General features: G+C 36.7%; 1 protein-coding gene across 1 annotated transcript; it reads left to right on the forward strand.

Annotated features, from left to right (window-relative positions):
- Positions 1 to 266: 266 nt before the first annotated feature.
- On the forward strand, positions 267 to 20430 carry rtbdn (retbindin). The gene is made up of 6 exons (XM_057817729.1): positions 267 to 485; positions 8286 to 8447; positions 8542 to 8641; positions 9633 to 9761; positions 10022 to 10118; positions 17459 to 20430. Exons 2-6 carry the CDS (start codon positions 8288 to 8290, stop codon positions 17810 to 17812), a joined length of 840 nt encoding a protein of 279 aa, XP_057673712.1. The 5' UTR covers positions 267 to 485; positions 8286 to 8287; the 3' UTR covers positions 17813 to 20430.
- The last annotated feature ends 348 nt before the right edge of the window (positions 20431 to 20778 follow it).

Raw genomic sequence — 20778 nt, forward strand, 5'->3', positions numbered from 1 at the left:
AAAAAAGACATGACCTCAGTGTTTATGTGTTTGTGAGCAGAAATATTGGAAGACCAGTGTGACTCAGCACCACATGCAAACAATCCTATGGGGATCTGGTATGGTCTTGAAAGCAATTTGAGAAATCAAATTGCATCGTTTTCGGTAGGCGCTGGGGCGAAGCGGTGCAGATATAAGACTGTCAACAGGGGGATTTGGTAAACGTCTTCATTGGGAGATTAACGGAGAGGGAGTCGGGTCTCTTCTCTACTGCTTGTGTATTGGAGAGAGAGCAAGAGAGAATAGAACAGGACGGTGGGAGGGAGCAGGTTGCCGAATGGATGGGAGTGAAATGTCCTTCATATAAACCAGACTTAACGGAGCAGCAGCCTCTGCCAGCACGAGAGCAAGAGACAGGAGCATCTTTCTCAACAAACCGTTTATTTGCGGAGGAAATAAAACCTTGGGAACTAATCCAGTGGAACACACTTTCTGCCAAACAACAGGTAAACAAATCTAATATTAGAAATTAAAATTATTCAGGAAAACTTGTTGCTGTCACGTGAAAAAATGTTCGCCTCATTTGGTACCTTAAAAGGGGGGAGGTATAATATTTAAAAAAAAATCTATGCTAGTTTAAAAATGACATGGTATGTTTGTTTACTAAGTTCATCTTTTGTCAAGGAAGGTTGGTGATTTAGAGTGATTAGTTTTTTTAGCATTATATTCAAATATAATTTCAGTTGATTCATAGCATTATTCGGTACCCTATACTTTTACTGCATTGGTGTCAAGCTGGCAGCCCAGGGAGCCAGATCCAGCCCGCCGCATCACTTTATATGGCCCGCGAGAGTAAATCGTGTGCATCGCTTTCATGTTTTTCACTGAAATTAAATTTATGTAAATGTTCTGTAGTCCGGAAATTGAAGAATATTAACTGTTTCCCCCTTTTTTCACGAAATAAAGTCATTTAAAATAAAGAGAATATTGACTTTCTTCTTAATTAAATCCAAAAATGGAGAAGTCTTACCAATTTCCCAACTTATTTCTATGAAAAACACACACATCATATGAGAATTTTTACATATTCCTTTTTAAAATTAAAATAATGAATTATAATAATAAATAAAAAATAGATCATTACTGTTTCCCACCTTTCTTCATCAATACAAAAATTGTTAAGCGGCTCAAAAAATAGATTTTTAACAATTTTGAAGTCAACAATGTCTCTATATACTTTATTGACTGTCAAAATAAATGACGGTTTATTTGCTAATTGATTAGTCAATTGGTGCAGCCCCAGGTTTTTTTTGCCTTTGACAAGGGTAGACATCCAATCCTCCTCCTAGTCAAAATGGATTGGACATCTTTGCTGTCAATCGCAGTCAAATAAGTTAAACATTTGTATGGTTTGACCAACATAATGGGCTTGCGAAGAAAAACATAACTACAGTGTGGCCAGTGATGGACATGTGTTTAACACCCCTGTTCTAATGACAACCACCTTGTTTGAAATCCTTCCTCTCAAAACCAAATTAACTTTAAGTAGTTCCGTCATGTGTATTTACTATTCTTTAACTGTGGGTCAGACGTATCCTGAAGTCATGCTAGTTCATTCGTGTTCTGCAGCTCACACATTGGTGCAGCAGCATGTCAGATTACTTAACTACGCATGTCACCCATCTGAGCACTGTGTCTCAGTCCCACCTAATTAAGCTCACCCATCTACTAGGTCACCACATGCAGAGGCGGTGCTAGACGTCCATTCCATTTGAAATGGAAGACAGGCAGCAAATAAATAGAGAATACAATTTTCCCCTTTTCATTTTTCTTATTTAAAATTTTTTAAAATAGTTTTTAAATAGAATTATTAATGATGAATATAATTTAATAAATTGCTATTACCGCATTCACTGCCATTAACAGCAACACAAAAAAAATGACAAAATTAAAAAAAAAAAGACTGAATAAATATAAAACAAAGACATAAAGGAAACACAAAACAACCCAGCCCATGCACAACCTCACCTGTCCTGAATAACCATAACATTTAGACAAACCATATGACAATGAAGAGTTAGAAGTGCATCACCCAAAAGCTGTTATATTTAAGAATAATATATATATATATTTGCATCTAATTTCATAGTTTGGTTTGAGTATTGTGGAAAAAAGTTTTAAAAAAATGTTTTAAAAAAAGATCCCACATCACATAGAACCTCCTCCTTGACCCAGTCATAGAGAAATACAACATTTCTAGTAGTTTCTAGTTCTAGACATGACATTATATGCAAGCGAGGGCAGGGCAGTACACTTCCATTTTAGCAAAATTGTGCGATCAGCCAAGAGCAAGACAAAATTGACCATACGGTGTTCTGTAGATGTCAAGTGACCATTATCCTTACCAGCAAAACCAAACAGAGTAAGGGTAGGATTGATGTTCTTATTTTTATTTAGTATTGTGGACAGAGTTTAGAAAAACATCATACCAACATTTCTGTAATTTTGGGCACACACATATACAGTAAGCCATTTTCTAGTTTGTCTTTTTCTTAAGCCATCTGATAAATTCTGTTTCACATTCATATTCTATATTTAGACTATAGCTAATTTGCATACTCTTTGCTCTGATTGAGCACATGGTCATTGGCAATATGTGTGGTGACTGACACATCACAGAGACGTGGACTACAATCTTCTTAAAGGGATCCACGGGCAAAAGACTTGTAGTTCTCAAACGATAAATGTTGTTATAAGTTAAAATAATTTGATATTGAAACCCCTCTTGATGTTTTCGTTTTTATACAATTTGTAAAATTAGCTTAACTAGTAGGTCGCCATTGTTGTTGATGTCAGAGGGCGGTGACGTCACATGGTTACGCTGCCGGGCTTCGAGAGTATGACTCTAGTGAAATAAACATGTCATCTGTTCAACCCTTTCAATTTGATTCCAATAGGAACATTAATGAACATTACAGTACTGTCGCTATTTCACATAACGAGCAGCAAAAGCAAAATGAACAGGAAAAACGGGATGAGACGTGATGAGAGTGGGAAAAAAAACGGTGTTCTGCGAAAATGTGCTACACCGGCGAAACATCCCACAAGAGGTGAATTTGACACCAAAAGTATTACCGTTCGATTTCAGCTTGTTTTGTTTAGATGCATACAGACAGAACATACTAAAGATGCCTTAATAAAATACTTAAACGTAGTAATATCAAGTAAGGTTGGTTTAAATATGCTACGTGACTAATGTGGTCAACAGATCAACAATCTGCTTTAAAGCTACCACAAGAAAACACTATGCTTAAAAGTATGCGAGGGAAACACATGCAAAACGTTTTCTAAGGCAATAAAAAAGTAATAAAAGAATCAATAAAAACACAAACAGTAAGTATTCACCGCACCGATGAGCGCATGTGTTGGACGTCTCGCCGCAAAGAAGGAATTGCAGTAACTGTCGTCGAGTGACATTGACAATCTACGTCATCACCCCGAGGGTTCATAAAACATGACGCCCTTCGTAGGTCAAAACGTACTATAAATATTAAAGATTTCTAAATGAAGGGCAATATTTTATGTGTTTCTGATAACATATTTTAGTAAAAGAGAACAGTTGTGGCTTATTAGAGCCTACAAGAAGTCCGAGTTCCCTTTTAAAATGGCACCAAGCTTCACTATTTCACAATTATACAAAAATAAAATATTTACTCACTTTAGACTTTAATGGGTTCATGTGCACATGCGTGCCTTATTTATTTCTACTTAAATAGAACTTTCACTCACTTGATGCCAAACACACTCACACGGTGCGTGGAGGTCATCGTCATCATGCTTGTGTCGGGACTTGACTCACAGTAGATTGGTGGGATTAAAGGCGATCACGGACCAGACAAGGATGCTGACATTTGCCAGCACACAAACCGGGTTAAAGTGCATCTCAGTCTGCTCGACGGCTAACAGCAGTGTGGGGGTAAAAATTAATGGGGAAAAAAATGACAGACAGGAACTGGTCGTGCAACCAAACAATTGTACTAAACCACAGCAAAGGCACATGTTTAGATTCAAATTCAAATCTTTATTTATATACTGTATGCTTACTGCGACACATTTTAGAACCAGGAAATGGCAACCTCCAGACGGCTTTTCTCAGTGCTCAGCTTTCTCGATATTAGGGGTGTAACAAAATATCGAAATGGTGATAAATCGTGATACGTTGTATCCCCAAATGTAATCAATATGCACCTGCCAAGATTCGACATGTCGTTTTAAAAAGGTGTCATGTTTAAAAAAAAAAAAACAGGAATCAACAAGTTGCTATCAAAATCTTCAACTATAATAGTGTCCCATTTAACTCTATGACTGCCATTGATGGCGCTCGACGCCCAATCCATTTAGACTGGGAGGGTCCCACGAACGTTCATTCATTCGAAACTAGAACATTCACAGTCACTCTTTCTGATTTTCAGGCCATATTCAAGTCAATTTATGTCAATTTTAGTGCATTTACAGGTCGCTTCCAGTGTTGTTAATAACGGCGTTAAGAATATAACGGCGTTACTAACGGTGTCATTTTCATCAGTAGTGAGTAATCTAATTAATTACTTTTCTCATCTTGGCAACGCTGTTACGTGACTGAGGCGGGAAAGGCGTGCGTTACTATGCGTTACGATGTTTGTTGACTGACGCGAGAAAACTGGAAAAAGACGGACTCACGGAGACGAGAGAGCAGAGCAGGAGTGGGGAGGAGGCGCAAGGGAGTGTGACGCAGTTGCAAACGCGATGCTAGGTGGCACCAATAATACCTGACTGTAGCCGATAGCCTACAAACTATGCCCACATGATGCCTCGGTAGATATCACATATACCGTATTGGCCCGAATATACTGTAAGACGGTGTTTTTTTGCATTGATATAACACTGAAAAAGAGGGGGTCGTCTTCTATTCGCGGTCTAGACATTATACCCATTCACGACGCTAGATGACGCCAGATATCATTGAGGCAATGTTCTGTCATGACAGATCTCAGCTACTCTCCGCATTCATGACGCTAGATGGCGCCAGATATCATTGAAGCGATGTTCTGTCATGACAGATCTCAGCTACTCTCCCCATTTAAAACGCTAGATGGCGCCAGATATTATTGAAGCGATGTTCTGTCATGACAGATCTCAGCGACTCTATTTAGTTTAACCAGTTTACATTATTTTATTGCAATGTTTTTCCTTATTCAGATTTGTTTCAAGACTACAGTTAGTTAGACATCACTTTGATGGTTAATGCAGTTATTGCAATTTTGTTGCTTTTTCACAATAGATTGGTTTATTTACATTTAAAAAAACAGAAGCCGTTCATTTACGAATGTGATTGCACTTTAGTTTACATATCTAAATGTTCAGATATTAAGATTTGAATGAGGCAAAATAACATGCTTTTTCTCGCAAATATATTTTTGTAATCATTGTTTTCGGATGTACTGTAATTATTTTCTGCATAAAAATTAATTTGGTGTTCAAAAAGTCTTTTTTCAAACTTGAGTCTTGAAAAAGAGGGGTCGTCCTACAATCAGGGCCGTCTTATATTCGGGCCAATACGATATACAGAACTAGATGCAAATGACAGACACTGAGGCATTACCAACAAATATAATAAAGAACTAGATGCGTTAGTAAACAGCCGCCATCTTAAAGCAGTAGACTTCTCATGAAGGCTCTGTTGTAGAGAACCTTCCTACCGAACGTAAGTCACTTTTTATCTAAAATGCTCCTAAATCGGCAAGATTTAAATTAAATCTATCTTTATGTAAATGATGAAACAGTTTTAAAACTTACACATGTCAAAAATAGACGGAAGGCAACTAATGCAATAACGGGAGCAATCTTAATATCTTTAACGGTTGATTCACAACATTAAATGACTTCCACACACAGCAAAGGTTATTATCTAGTTATCGCAATATCCGCAATACCCCTGTGTCTAGTAAAATTTAGGGTAAAGAATTGGGGTAGGGCCAATTGTTCCAAAAACCCTTTAAACTTCAGATTGTGTGACCTGTAACATGAAAATTATCACCAGTTACTTTGTCAATTAACTAATAACTCTTACATTTAGGTAACTGAGTTACTAACGCAATTACTTTTTGGGAGAAGTAATTTGTAACTGTAATTAATTACTTTTTTAAAGTAAGGTTAACAACACTGGTCGCTTCCTGTTGAGTTTGAGTCGCTGCCTATTCATTTGGGAGATTCCTGGGCCACTTCCTGTTCCGTAATCCAAAATCAACAGGAAGTGACTTATAAAATGCCCCGATATCAAAAGGAAGTGACTGAAAATCAATAAAGTAATGATCTGAAATGCCCCAAAATTACCTCGTTGCCTAGCATTGGCTGCCACTGACGGCCATAGACGTTCAATCCGTTTGAAGTGGGAGGGATGGCAGCGAATGAACGAATGTTCATTCGCTGCCACCCTCCCAGTTCAAATGGATTGGATGTCTACTAGTGGTAAACTCATTCTAATTCACAACAGAAGCTTGTTTTTGTGTTTATCAGGCGTTTTGTAAAATATGTTAGGTTGATTCCCTGACCAATGTATCGATAATCGTTGTATCGCCATATCGCGAGATCATTGTTATAGTAAGCTTTGTATCGCAAATCGTATTGTATCGTGAGGTACCACGAGGTTCCCACTCCTACTCCATGAGTGTCTGTGAAGGAAGAATGAATAGGGAGAGGTATTTGCATAATAAAGCACAGTGTGACGTCACACCAGGACCAATTTCAAAACCTACAGACGGATTAAATACAAAACTGCACAGAAAACACACTTCAACCAGGCCATCTCATTTTGACCTATTTTAAGAATTAAACAATTCAAAATCTAGGAAAATGAGTTGAGGGCCTTTTTAACTGGGATGGCTGGCGTTAAAAATTATTCTGTTTGACATAGGCGGAGTTTGATTTTTGGGGCAGGGGGGCACAACATGTTGATGACCCCGAAACGCAGTGTCAGCAATAAAAGTAACTTACAAGAATATTTATAATAATAGTTGACAATGAGCGTTTTTTTGTTTCCCATCATTCTTGAGGGGAATTCTAAATCAGGCTGCTTAGGACAGCTACACTTTTCACCAAGATCGTCATCCATTGAATATGGTACGCCGGCCGGTGTCAAGCAAATGTAGTTACCCTTGTCCAAATTGTATCCCCTGGGCAGAGTCATATGGAGGTAAATTTGTGTCTTTTTTTCAATCAAAAAAAAAGTTGCTTCAATCAAAATATATATTTTCAACCAAAAAAAAGTCGCTTCGATTAAAAAAAAAAAAAAAAAGTGTTTGAATGCAAAAATAAATTTGAAACTCAAAAAAAAAAATGCATGTGAAAGTTATTTTTTTTCTATTTTTTATTTTTTTATTTATTTTTTGATTGAAGTCTTTTTTTTTTTGATTGAAGCAACTTCTTTTGATTGAAATAATGTTAATTTGTGTTTGGGCCACATTTTTGCTAGGACATTTTTGTCTTTACTGATCAATCAAAAAATAAGTTTCTTCAAAAAAATATAGATTTGTAAAAAGAAAAATCACTTCAATCAAAATAAGAAGAATTTCAATCATAGAAAAAGTTTCTGAATGTAAAAAAATATTTGCGATGGAAAAATTTGCATTTGAACATTTAATTTTTCATTAAAAGGTTTTCTTTGATTGGAGCAATCCTTTTTGTGTTTCGGCCGTATTATGATTAGGACATCTGTGTCTAAATCATTCAATCTCCCAAAAAATTGCTTCAATCAAAAAAAACAACAACAACAACAACAACAACATTCAATCAAAGAATTTTTTTTTTTTTTTTAATTTAAAAAAATAATTTATATATATATATATATATATATATATATATATATATATATATATATATATAATTTTTACATGCAAAGCAAATGACCGTCTAAGGTGCTCAAAAAACAATTTTGACCCATCATAAAAAAGATATAGGAAAGTCAAATATATGCAATGACACTTTTAGGCCACCAGGGCTTAAAATCCGCTTATGATTCTAGTGCTGTTTGCGGCACTGATGCTTTTGGACTGGCTAACTCCTACTCCTAATGGCAGTCAATGAGTTAGGGGCCTCAAAAAAGATTTGGACAATATATATAACAATGAATAGATAGGATAGGATGGATGAATAGACGGATTTTTAAATACATTTTAATGCAAATATTGAAAATATTGCTTTTAATTTTTTTTTTTTAATTATTTAAGCATTTATTATTTATTTTTATTAACCACTTTATGTGGTTACAGACATGGTCGTCCTGTTGCGCACTCTTTTCTTGATCTGCGCATATTGGACAACTGCGCTGATTGCTGGAATAGGCTCAGAGGGGGTGTGTCTTCAAGATGGCAAGCACAAGACAATGCCCAGCCCCGAGCCTTACCTGAGGGAGTGCACGCTCTATGCAGACAGTGAGTGACTGCATGTTTGGCTCATTAGAAACACTGCAAGCGGGATCCAATGGCACCTTGACTGACAGATGGCTGTGTGTCTTCTACTTGACAGATAGTTGCTGCACACAAGAGGACATCCAGGACATCTTCCATTCTCCCTCTGCCAGCAATCGGAATGAACCCTGGGACAAGTGTGGGCCATTAAGTCCTGCGTAAGCCTAAAATATGAATCCAGTAAAATACTATTTTACTTTTCTTTCCTAATCAATGTCATTTTAATAGTAACATTTTCAAATTCTGAATTGTCAAACAAGTGTGAAACAAGGTGACTTTAACAATGATGAGTGACGACTTTGCCTTTGATTCTCACTGCTTTGAATTTATGTAACCTCCAAATAGGCCTGGAAGAGAAATAATGATTTCTTCAGTTACATATTTTTCCATATTAATCTTTTTATTTTTTGGTTACATAATTTCTTATTGATACATAAATTGTAAATTAATAAAATATTAATATTAAAATGATAATGAATTACAATAGAATAGAATAGAATAGAATAGAATAGCCCTTTATTGTCATTATACAGTTGTACAATGAAATTGTGGCGCATCTCCCTTTGCAGTGCAGGATTAGATAAGTTAAATCTCAAAGGTGACCTGCAAGTATAAAAGTATAAAATCTAAATAAATATAAATATAAAATGTGTATAAGATAGTCCTATTTTCAGGCAGTGCAAATAATTGAAGTGAAGTAGCAGCAGAATATATACAGAAATATACTCTGGTCATGCCTCCTAATAACACTCTAAAGTTGATTTTTATTAGAAATATTTTATATTTATCATTTTCACCAAACTCATTGCCCACCATTAAAAACAATAGATGTTCAATTAATTTAAACTGAAAGGATTGGGTGTGAATGCTCATGTTTCAGTGCCATTTACTGTGCTCGATGTCCAAGCCATTTTGACTAGAAGGGGCGATGTTCATTTGCCCCTCCCAGTCGAAATGAATTGGAGGTCTAGCACTTTCAATGGCACCCAAAGAGCTGATCAAATTCCAATACCTATAATCATTCACTCCAACGAAGCTAATTATTAAAATTTTCACCCATAATTTTGTTTTGTTTTGCTAATTTACTTTATAATACGGAAAGAAAACTGCTATGTATCTTAGGAATGACTGTCCCCTCTTCCTATTTAGGTGTGAAGGCTTCCTGAAGCGCGTGTCATGTTTCTACCGCTGCTCCCCAGATGCTGCCCGCTGGCCTCACCCATATCACCACTCCTACATCCAGGCTGTGCCTCTCTGCCACAGCTTCTGCCGGGACTGGTGAGAGTGCCAAGCCAGTGTACCAACAAACACACTGTATACTGTAACATCCTAAATCAGAGATGAAATATTAGTTGAGAAACATAATAAATGCAAACCTCCTCCTGTACCTACCATTTTCTGGAAAGTACACTGTGAAGAATAAGAATCCGTTTTGTGTCATCTCATTAAACCCTAACAGCCAACGTAAATACAGTATCCAAGAGATGTGATAACCATTAGACTGACTTGTGGCTTGCGTTTTTTTTGTTTTTTTGTAGGTTTGATGCCTGCAGGACAGACCTGACATGTGCTCGTAATTGGGCTGCAGACCCCAGAGGACAGAACTGCACTGGAAGTTGTGTTCAGTATCAGCAGGTATAACAGTGTGTGCACATGTGTGTTTCAAGACCAATGTGTATGTATGACTTTGAAACATGGTCAAGGCAAAAGCTGCCAGACTATCCTTTTATAGGGCAAGTGATTTTTTTTCAATTTATCATTTTTATGATAATTTATGTGTAATTTATTATCATTAAGATAAAAGTTAAAGGAACACTAGGCAACTTTTCAACCTTTATCAAATATTTTCATAATATTTCTGATAATATGTCAACTGACAACCAGTTGAATGACACCTCTTTTATATTTTAAGGGGGTCTATATCGCTTTCACCGGCATAATTAACTTGTGGCAGGAGGAGGAGGGTGGCAGGAAAAAAAAAACAGACAAAAAAACCTACAAATATGCCGACTGCTTTAGGGCATAGGCCCCCCTTACCCCATTCATTATAAAGACGGAAGTCGATGCGAACGCTTTCGTGCGAATTCTGCAAAGGTGGCAGAGCAACAATAGAGACAAAAAGTTTTACCTGAGGAGAAAGGAGGCAGGCTACCAGAATAGACCCTACCCACGTGACGTCACAACTCCGCTCTCCTGACTGGTGCCGCCCAATTGTCCGTCATCACATCGTGTTTACCTGTTACGGCTACGTACATTCCTCCTATTTACGGCGTGTTTTTCTGCTCGTTAACATTAATAATCAAAATGGTGAAGGCGTGTGTGGCGGTCGGTTGCAATAACAGAGAAGATAGACGGAGAGACTTGAAGTTCTACCGGATTCCGAGAGACCCGGAGAGGAGAGAGCGAGATGGGCTGCTGCAATTCGATGAGAAAACTGGGCTCCGAACGATTACCACAGATTATGTAGTAGTCATTGTATATCTGGTAAGATGCATTTAATATATATTTAGAGGGTTTTGGGCTGACAACCACAATTAAGATCATTGCTAGGCTAACCGCCGACAACATACACGTATGTATGTAGTGAGAGTGCTATCGCTAAACCATATAAACATTAAAAGCCCTAGCTCCATTGACAAATGACATGAAATACATTAGACTTGACAGTGGATGTTAGCAAGAACAAAAGATTTTGAATTGAAAATTTCGTAACTCACCTTTCCAAGCACAAGATAGATTCCTGCCGAATTTTCGTGGACGAGGACCTGTTTCACCCAACCAGCAACGAAGTATTTATAAGCCTCCAAGCTCTTAAAGTTTTTCAAACTTTCGTGAGAATAGGCTGATTTTGTGTGGACAAGATAGTTGTACATATCAGGGTAGCTAGCAGATGACAGGCAAATACGGCGGAGACCGGGTCGAAAAACATCGATTTAGGCATCAAATATGGATCTGGCGAATGGATAAACTGAAGCTTTTCCACATAACGCCTTTTATGCAACGCATCAAGTGAGTTTACGGCATCCGAAAGCACCGGGTCTTCCATGAAATGCATTATAAATTGCTCGATCAATTGAGACTATTGATAATACAGACACAAAATGACGGACAAGGGGGCGGAACAATACAGCGAGCACGTGATTTTGTGACGTCGGTGGGTAGGGTCTATATACAGAATAAACATTGGCCCCCAAAAAACACCCCGTCCCCCACCCAACCAAAATTGTCAGCACTAACGAGTTCGGGTGGGGTGGGTTAGCAACACGGTTGCTAACTATCATATGCTATTGTTTAGTCTCAACTGATTCATGACCTTATTACTAGGGTTGTTCCGATCATGTTTTTTTGCTCCCGATCCGATCGTTTTAGTTTGAGTATCTGCTGATCCCGATATTTCCCGATCCGATTGATTTTTTTTGCTCCCGATTCAATTCCAATTATTCCTGATAATTTTTCCCGATCATATACATTTTGGCAATGCATTAAGAAAAAAATGAATACAACTCGGACAAATATATACATTCAACATACAGTACATAAGTACTGTATTTGTTTATTATGACAATAAATTTACATTATTAACATTCTTTCTGTGAGAGGGATCCACGGGTAGAAAGACTTGTGACTTTGTATATTGTGACTAAATATTGCCATCTAGTGTATTTGTTGAGCTTTCAGTAAATGATACTGTAGCCATGCCCAAATGCATGATGGGAAGTGGAACCATGACTGTGCGTAGTGCTACCAATTGATATATCTTCTCTGCGTTGGGAAATAATGTAAGATGTTAAGAAAAGGATCAATTGCTACCTTGCTTCCCCACATTGCTTCCCATGATATTTCTAATCGTAGGGAGAAGGATTGTAAGGCTTTAGCCAATTAAAAAAAGGCTCCAAAGGCTACCAAAATTCACTCTACTCATTATACGCTGCCTTTTATCTCTCTATATAGGTAAAACGGCGCCATTATAGATTGAGCGTGAGAATGCGTGAGTGAGTCGTGCAGCGCATGCATTAATTGCGTTAAATATTTTAACGTGATACATTTTAAAAAAAATTAATTACCGCTGTTATCGGGATAAATTTGATAACCCTACCTAAAGTCTAAACTAAAGACTGTGGATGACTGTAACATATTATGTTTGTAACGTTAAATACAATTAGAAAACGATTTAATTAAAAAAAATATATATATAATAAAAAAAGGCATGGCCGATATTTTTTTGCCGATTCTGATACTTTGAAAATGACATGATCGGGACATCTCCACTTATTACTATTCATCCGTCACTTAGTCACTGGACACAGAAATGTTGTTTAATCCAACTACGGGCAACCGGGAGATTGATTTTTAATTGAATGGTGATTTTACGACATTGTACGGATGTGCACTGGTCCTCATGGGAAACGCAGCGCTGGTCCTCACAGGGAAAAGCAGTTTTCCTTAAGCCAAAACACTACCGTTTTTTTCCACCGGCATCGCTAAAATCGACCAAAACTAAAAAGTTACCAAGTGTTGCTTTAACTTGACGACCTGATATCCAGATTCGAGGACATCACATTTTGTCACATTTTGGGTGACATACACCACAATAACAATTAGGTAATAATAGGTGTGTCAAAATTATCGCGTTAACGTTAGCGTTAGCGTTAACGGGCGGTAATTAATTTTTTAAATTATTCACGTTAAAATATTTGACGCAATTAACGCACATGCCCCGCTCAGATTTAAATGACAGTATAGTGAAATGCCCACTTGTTAATTGTGTTTTGTGGAGTTTTGCTGCCCTCTGCTGGCGCTTGGGTGCGACTGATTTTATAGGCTTCAGCACCCATGAGCATTGTGTAAGTAATTATTGACATCAACAATGGCGGGCTACTAGTTTATTTTTTGATTGAAATTTTTACAAATTTTATTAAAACGAAAACATTAAGAGGGGTTTTAATATAAAAATTTCTATAACTTGTACTAACATTTATCTTTTAAGAACTACACGTCTTTCTATCCATGGATCGCTTTAACAGAATGTTAATAATGTTAATGCCATCTTGTTGATTTATTGTTATAATTAACAAATACAGTCCTTATGTACCGTATGTTGAATGAATATATATATATATATATATCCATCTTGTGTCTTATCTTTCCATTCCAACAATAATTTACAGAAAAATATGGCATATTTTATAGATGGTTTGAATTGCGATTAATTGCGATTAATTACAATTAATTAATTTTAAGCTGTAATTAACTCGATTAAAAATTTTAATCGTTTGACAGCCCTAGTTAATAACTGTGGCTTACATGATCCAAAATGTGATGGTTTTTTTTTATTTATTAGAATTATTTCTAATACTATTTTATATTATTTTATATTATTTAAAAAAAATAAATGAAATATAAATAAGATAAAATAACAAACTAAAGACAAAATGAATCAAATTGTTATGAATAAAAACAAATATTAGCACATTTTATGGCCCCTAATAACGCTCGAAAGTAAGTTTTTTTTCCTTCTTAAATTCAATGTGCAGTATTTAACACTGACCCATTTAGGGAGTAGTCCACCTTTCACCTGCGTTTAGCTGGGATAGGCTCCAGCACTCCGTGACCCTGAAAATAATAAGTGATGTTGAAGATGGATGAATTGTATTTAACTCATTGCCTGCCAGTGACAGTCATAAATATTCATTTTAATTTTAATCTCGGGCTAGTGAATGCTAACATATCAGTACCATTGATGCCACTAGAATCGGCGTCAATGGCAGCTAATGAATGCCCTATACAGGGTTAACAGGTCTACTATGGTCAGTATAAAGCAAAGGACAAGGACAGAGTTAAGCCCCAGGAAATTTCTCGATGTACTGAATAAGCTTTGGCAGCAAATGATGTGAGCCCAAAGGCGAACACAATGCCTGTGTATTTGTGTGTCTGCCATGTTGCACTGTGAAAGAGCTGATATCCTCTTTGTCCTTCAAACATGATGAATATATTACCGATTTTTAGCCGATGAACACCTTGTGTGCCAGTATTAATCCCCCAACAGATGAAAGGAAGCAGACGTCGAGGTGCAATCGTGCTGTAGGGGAAAAGGAAAATAGACGGAGTGCACAAATGAGGGTTTTGGAAAGGGAATGAAAATAATACACTGGAGACATAAAGGGCACGTTGTGTGAAAATTGGGCTGCACTACATGGTGGCTTGGCAGCACATCTTGATTGTTGGTTATTAGGAAGTCACTCAAGAGAGACCAGCTAAATTATTTTATGTGCATGTGTGTCGGGGGAAAACTCAGAAATTTGTGATTTTATTACAGTCAACCCAGTGTTCCTAACTTCACACAGATTTAATAGGATTTCTTTTTTTGTTTTTTAATATATTCAACATGAAAATGAGGCATATCATTTTCATGAATCAACATTTCTGTTCCATATGCACACATGCAGTACGTATATGCATGTGTACAGGCTATGCAGCAGAAACTCCATGGCATGCCCTGAAACTTTACAAACTTGGTGTATATTGGACACATGTTCTGCAGTGAATAGCGGTACATTTAAAACAAATCTTCTCAAAACAACAATTAATACTGAAGTGATCACTGTAAAAGATCAAATATAAATTAGGGCTGTCAAATGATTAAAATTTTTAATCGAGTTAATTACAGCTTAGAAATTAATTAATCGTAATTAATCGCAATTTATCGCAATTCAAACCATCTATAAAATATGCCATATTTTTCTGTAAATTATATATATATTCTGTAAAATAATTTGTTGGAATGGAAAGATAAGACACAAGATGGATATATACATTCAACATACGGTACATAAGGACTGTAGTGGGCATTTCACTCTACTGTCATTTAAATCTGTCTATGCTGTCCTCACTCCGAAGCGTCCACTTTTTCCAAAGCTAGACAGCTAGTGAACGACGCCTTAATAATCAGACTTCTTCCTTTTTCATCTGATTTATTAATAAAATGGCCTCAAACCATTGTCCTCTTTAGACCGTAGTGAAACTACAAAAAAAAAGTACACAAGCATTGCATTAGCAACAACATTAGCTTAGCACGCTATACAGGTTCACTAAACAAAAACAAAAAGCGTCTCATACAAAAAATAGAACATTTCGCTTACTAACATAATATGTACATTCTTTACAACAACCATACTTACGGACAAATCTTGTCCAAGGATCATATAAGCACAACATTACAACGTAGGCGTCAGCCCGAGACGTCGTGCAGCCATATTGAACTGGCAAGAAAGCAATAAACCATGTCGCAAAGCGACCACAAGAGTTCGCTGTTAGACAGCACAAAAAAACTTGCTGTAAAACTTACCAAAAGGCAGAATACTGTCTGAGCGGGACATGTGCGTTAATTGCGTCAAATATTTTAACGTGATTAATTAAAAAAATTAATTACCGCGCGTTAACGCGATAATTTTGACAGCCCTGATATAAATACATCAATAAATAATATCAAGGTTTATGTTACGTAAATGCTACGTAAGTGCTATGTCCAAAATATGTCAAATTAAATTTTGGAAAAATAACAATTTTAAGCCTTACCATATTACAGCATTTTACAATACAATAGTTGCATAATTTCGCAGACACTAAAACAAATACCATAATTTTCGAACTATAAGGTGCACCTGATTATAAGCCGCCACCCACCAAATGTGACACGAAAACAGCATTTGTTCATAGCACCGGACTATAAGCCGCAGCTGTCCGCACTGTATTATGGGATGTTTACACCAAAAGATATTAACTGGTAACACTTCATTTGACAGCAACATCATACGACTGTCATAGGACCAAATGAACCACCATGAAGCTTTGAACCAATTGGCTTCAAAGCTTCATTGCTTCAAGAAGCCTCATTTGGCCATCACTGCTCCCTTAGGGGACACAGTCAACTTCTTCTGCTACCTGCTGCCAACACGCCTCATAGCATGCATTGCAGTGCAACAGATGTAAATAACAATTGAAATTCATGTTCTGTGCTATTTATTTCTTCAGTTACTGTTCCAGTTGTTTCATCGACTGCTAGTTATGGTATTTGGTAACACTTTATTTGACAGTGGCGCCTTAAGACTGTCATTAGACAATCATAATTATGACTAGACACTGTCATGAGCATTAAAGAATGCTTATAACAGATGTCATTTCGTGTCATCCGGCAAACTATCTCACTTTTGAATGCATGTAAAAGATCCGAGCTGGACACAAATGAAGTTAGTAACATAACAACACATAATGTCACATCATAATTATGGCAGTCTTATGACGCCGCTGTCAAATAAAGTATTACCAAATACCACAAAAAGCAATTAATGCAACTGGAACAGTAACTGAATAAATAATTAGTACAGAACATGGATTTTGATTGTTATTTACATCTCTAGAACTGCAATGCATGCTAGGAGGGATGTGTTGCCTATTAACTCAAACAAATCAACAAATAAGCCGCACTGCACTATACAGTAAGCCCATGATTCAAAATGAAGGAAAAAAGAAGCAGCTTATGGTCCGAAAATTACGGTACTAAGTAACCTTTGACTTGGGCGAACTAGTATACAATATGATAGATTTACAGTATGTTACAATTACTACTTTCTATAGATTTTGCTATATCCCAAACATTTCCACTTGTTAGAATAAGTTACTTCAAAAAGGAGAGTACGACAACAATAGAATAGAATAGAACAGAACAGAACAGAATAGAATAGTTCATTTTTCAGTGCCGGTAACGGCGTTAGACGTCCAATCCATTTTGACTAGGAGGGGCCAATGAATGTTCAGTCTTCATGGATTTGACTTCTAGTGCCGTCAATGGCAGCCAATGAGTTCCTTATAATGGGCAAAGAGCTCAGTCCAACAAACCACCCATGAGCATGTAGTCGATTAAAAGAGCCTTCCGTGTTATGTCCCCTTCAAAACTTTCTGTGTACATTTGTGCTCAGATGTATCAACATGGCAGAGATCTGTGTGAAAGTCTGTGGGGTAACGCCTTCATGACTGTTGAAGATGCAGCTGAGGAGGTTCTAGATGTTGGCGGGAATGACAGCCCAAGGAATGGACGCACTTGTGGTTGCCTGACCCTCAGTCCTTCTGACAAGGATGTGATCGCTGCCCTCCGGTCCCACCAGAATGACCCAGAGGAGCCGGATACCACAAAGACTGGACTGCCTCTGTATCGGTCTCCCTGCCAGACCAAGCTGCCTCCACAAATGAAAATCAGCAGGAAGGGGAACTCTATAGTGCGCAAGCGTTCGGTTATGGTTGATGATGGTGAGGGGAGCGGAAGTGGCCTGTAGAGAAAGGTAATGGTGTTTAGAGATAATGTGTAGCTTCATGATCATATTTCAGCAGGGGTGGAAAGTACAAATTACATTTACTCTTCTTACTGTAACTAAGTAGTTTTTTTTTTGTGTATCTTGTACTTTTTTTTTTTTTCCAATTAAATCAGTGATTTTACTCAAGAAAATTTTGCTTTCAGTGCCACTGACGATGATAGACGTCCAATCATGTGGCTCTTTTCATCCTTCTGCTGTGAATTGAAATGAGTTTGCCACTAGTAGATGTCTAACCCATTTTAACTGGGAGGGTTGCCAGCGAATGTACATTTTTTCAGTCCATGCCAGACCTCCCAATTCAAATGGATTGAGCGTCTATTGTCATCAATGACAGCCAGTGAGTTAATTTTCTCAGAGACATTTTAAAATGCTTCTGTTACATTCATTCAAAGTAATGGGGGCGGGGGGAGTAATTTTGCACGTGCGTGCCAGTATGAAGCGTCTATCTGATTGGCTCTGATATCTGCTATACCAGACAGCAAAAAATAACAGAAACCCTATTATGTCAAGAAAGGCGTTCCGCTTTCCCACAATATTGGATGTCCTTGCTTACCGTCACAGATATCATAAATGTAAATGTCAAGGTATGTTACATTAATAAAACACTGACTTCAAATAGTGATTGCAGCCAGATACGACTTAGTGCGTCTACCTAGCTTTAAAGAAAATAATTGCTATCGCTGCTACCAAGGGACATAACGTTGCTAATTAGCATGGCTAGCATCATTTACATCACATTAGCTCTGAATTTTTAACAGGAAAAAATGGGTACTGACACTGTTGTGCTCATATTATAAGTAGTTGCTATCAGTCTGTTGGTTTGGTTTTCTTCCCCATTTTGCACAGAGGTAAAAAAAAAAAAAGTATAGGTGGGTAGTAACGCGTTACTTTTATTTTGTTACATTTACTTGAGTAACTTTTTGAGAAAAATATACTTTTAAGAGTAGTTTTACTAAGTCATATTTTTTACTTTTATTTGAGTAAATTTGTGAAGAAGAAACTACTCTTACTCCGCTACTTTGGGCTACACTAGTCGTTACATTTTTCCTCTTATTCTTTCCTCTTTTTTTGCCAGAGGCTAACAGTGGCTCTACCAATTTCACCAATGAGATGTTGCAACAATAATCACAGGACTCCACTATACCAATCAGACTCAAGCTTGCCGTTCTATGATCGCGCCGGCCTGTTCAAGCGCGTAAAGTCTTAAAGCATCATGGAAAATGATGTATTTGACATAGAGCATTGCCGTGAACATGACTCAAAAGCACAGATTTTCACTACTCACCCAGTTTTTATTTGGTACGGATTGACCACGGAAAAGCGGAGATATGATCCTTTTAGTTTCATAATAGGAATTTTGTTTTCCACCCTCTAGAGCGCACTCATGCTCTTTGGACGAATAATGCTTCATTTCTGTAGATATTTTTCTCTCGCTGGAATTTAATGATTTTTTTTTTGTATTCCTTGGGTTTAATGTGGTTATGTATTAGGTTATACTACACTATAATAATAACAGTTCATATAGATAACTTTGTGCTGAGAAAGAAAATATATCATTGTTTAAAAAAATCAAACATCGTAAGCAGTTACTTACAAAGTTACTTATTACTTGAGTATTCTTTTCACCAAATACTTTTTACATGTACTTGAGTACATTTGCTGGATGACTACTTTTACTTGAGTAATATAATTTTGAAGTAATGCTACTCTTACTTGAGTAACATTTTTGGTTATTCTACCCACTTCTGCAAAAAAGTAACTTTTTCTACCAAAAAAAAAAAAAAGTGTTGTTGCCCCCCTGAATCACCAAAACACAAACGACCCCCCCCCCCAACACACACACACAAACAAAGTCACTTTTACTTCGAGTAAATTTTAAATTAGCTACTTTTCACTTTTACTTTTGAGTAGATATTGACACAAGTACTTTTACTTGAGTGAAAATTCATCAGTGTAAAAATACTTTTATTTAGTATTGTTTGGATACCGGTACTTTTTCCTCCCCTGTATTCCAGGCATGATGTGACGACATATCGTGAATGATGTATAAGAAATATTCATGCATGGGTGTTTTGTTTCTAGCTTACAAAAGGCTTTAGTCAATAATTGGGCAGTTCAGCTTTGAGAATAATAGTGTCAACTTCCCACTACCCTGCTGTCTGAATAATGCTGTCGTCACACCTTCCAAACAGAACTTGTTGTGATACTATATTACATGTAGAGGATGTCATGAAGTGTTCAAGAGAATATGTTCACAGCAAGTAAGAACTTAAGTGTTTGGGATAGGAAAGATGCGGTACGATAAGACTAGAAAGATATGCGTAGAACAAAGAGGAAAGTTTAATATTCCATGTTCAAATGTGCTCTGCAGTTCTAGACTAAAACCACAAAAAGGCAAGATATCATTGTTTCTGGTAGCTTGGTTTTCAATGTCATGTGAATATTTCTAATCTAATAATATTATGTAGTTTCATTTTGATGTAAGATTAGATGTAAATGTTTTTTTAAGGGAAAGTTCTCTAAAATTTGTGTTTGTGTATTTTTCCTTGCTCCCAATAAAGAAAACTTCATGAACAACATTCTGATTTTTATTCTTTTCTTAATATTTCTATTAGGTATAATTTTTCATAGACACTAAAACAAAATCATGTAAAAGAAAAAGGGAATGATTCAATGATTAAGATAGATCAAGATATATTACTGCAGATAGTGCTTTTATCATCAATTGACTGAGTGGTATGAAAAAATATCTGAAGCTTTTGGAATTTCTCACATTTCTGCATAAAATCACCATCAAATGTGATCTAATCATTGTCAAAATCACACAGATAAAAAAAAAACAGTGTCTACTTTAACTAAAACCACCCGAACCTTTATAGGATTTCATATTTTGATGAGGATAGTATGCAAACAATCAAGCGAACCAT

Source organism: Corythoichthys intestinalis, chromosome 16 (genome assembly GCF_030265065.1).
Source record: "Corythoichthys intestinalis isolate RoL2023-P3 chromosome 16, ASM3026506v1, whole genome shotgun sequence".
Taxonomy (NCBI): domain Eukaryota; kingdom Metazoa; phylum Chordata; class Actinopteri; order Syngnathiformes; family Syngnathidae; genus Corythoichthys; species Corythoichthys intestinalis.

Excerpts from the sequence above, each read along its gene's own strand:
- rtbdn (XM_057817729.1), top strand. The coding sequence starts at position 8,288 with ATGGTCGTCCTGTTGCGCACTCTTTTCTTGATCTGCGCATATTGGACA. Across the intron at positions 8,642-9,632 it reads TGTGGGCCATTAAGTCCTGC|GTGTGAAGGCTTCCTGAAGC; the intron begins GTAAGCCTAAAA and ends CTTCCTATTTAG. Across the intron at positions 10,119-17,458 it reads GTTGTGTTCAGTATCAGCAG|ATGTATCAACATGGCAGAGA; the intron begins GTATAACAGTGT and ends ATTTGTGCTCAG.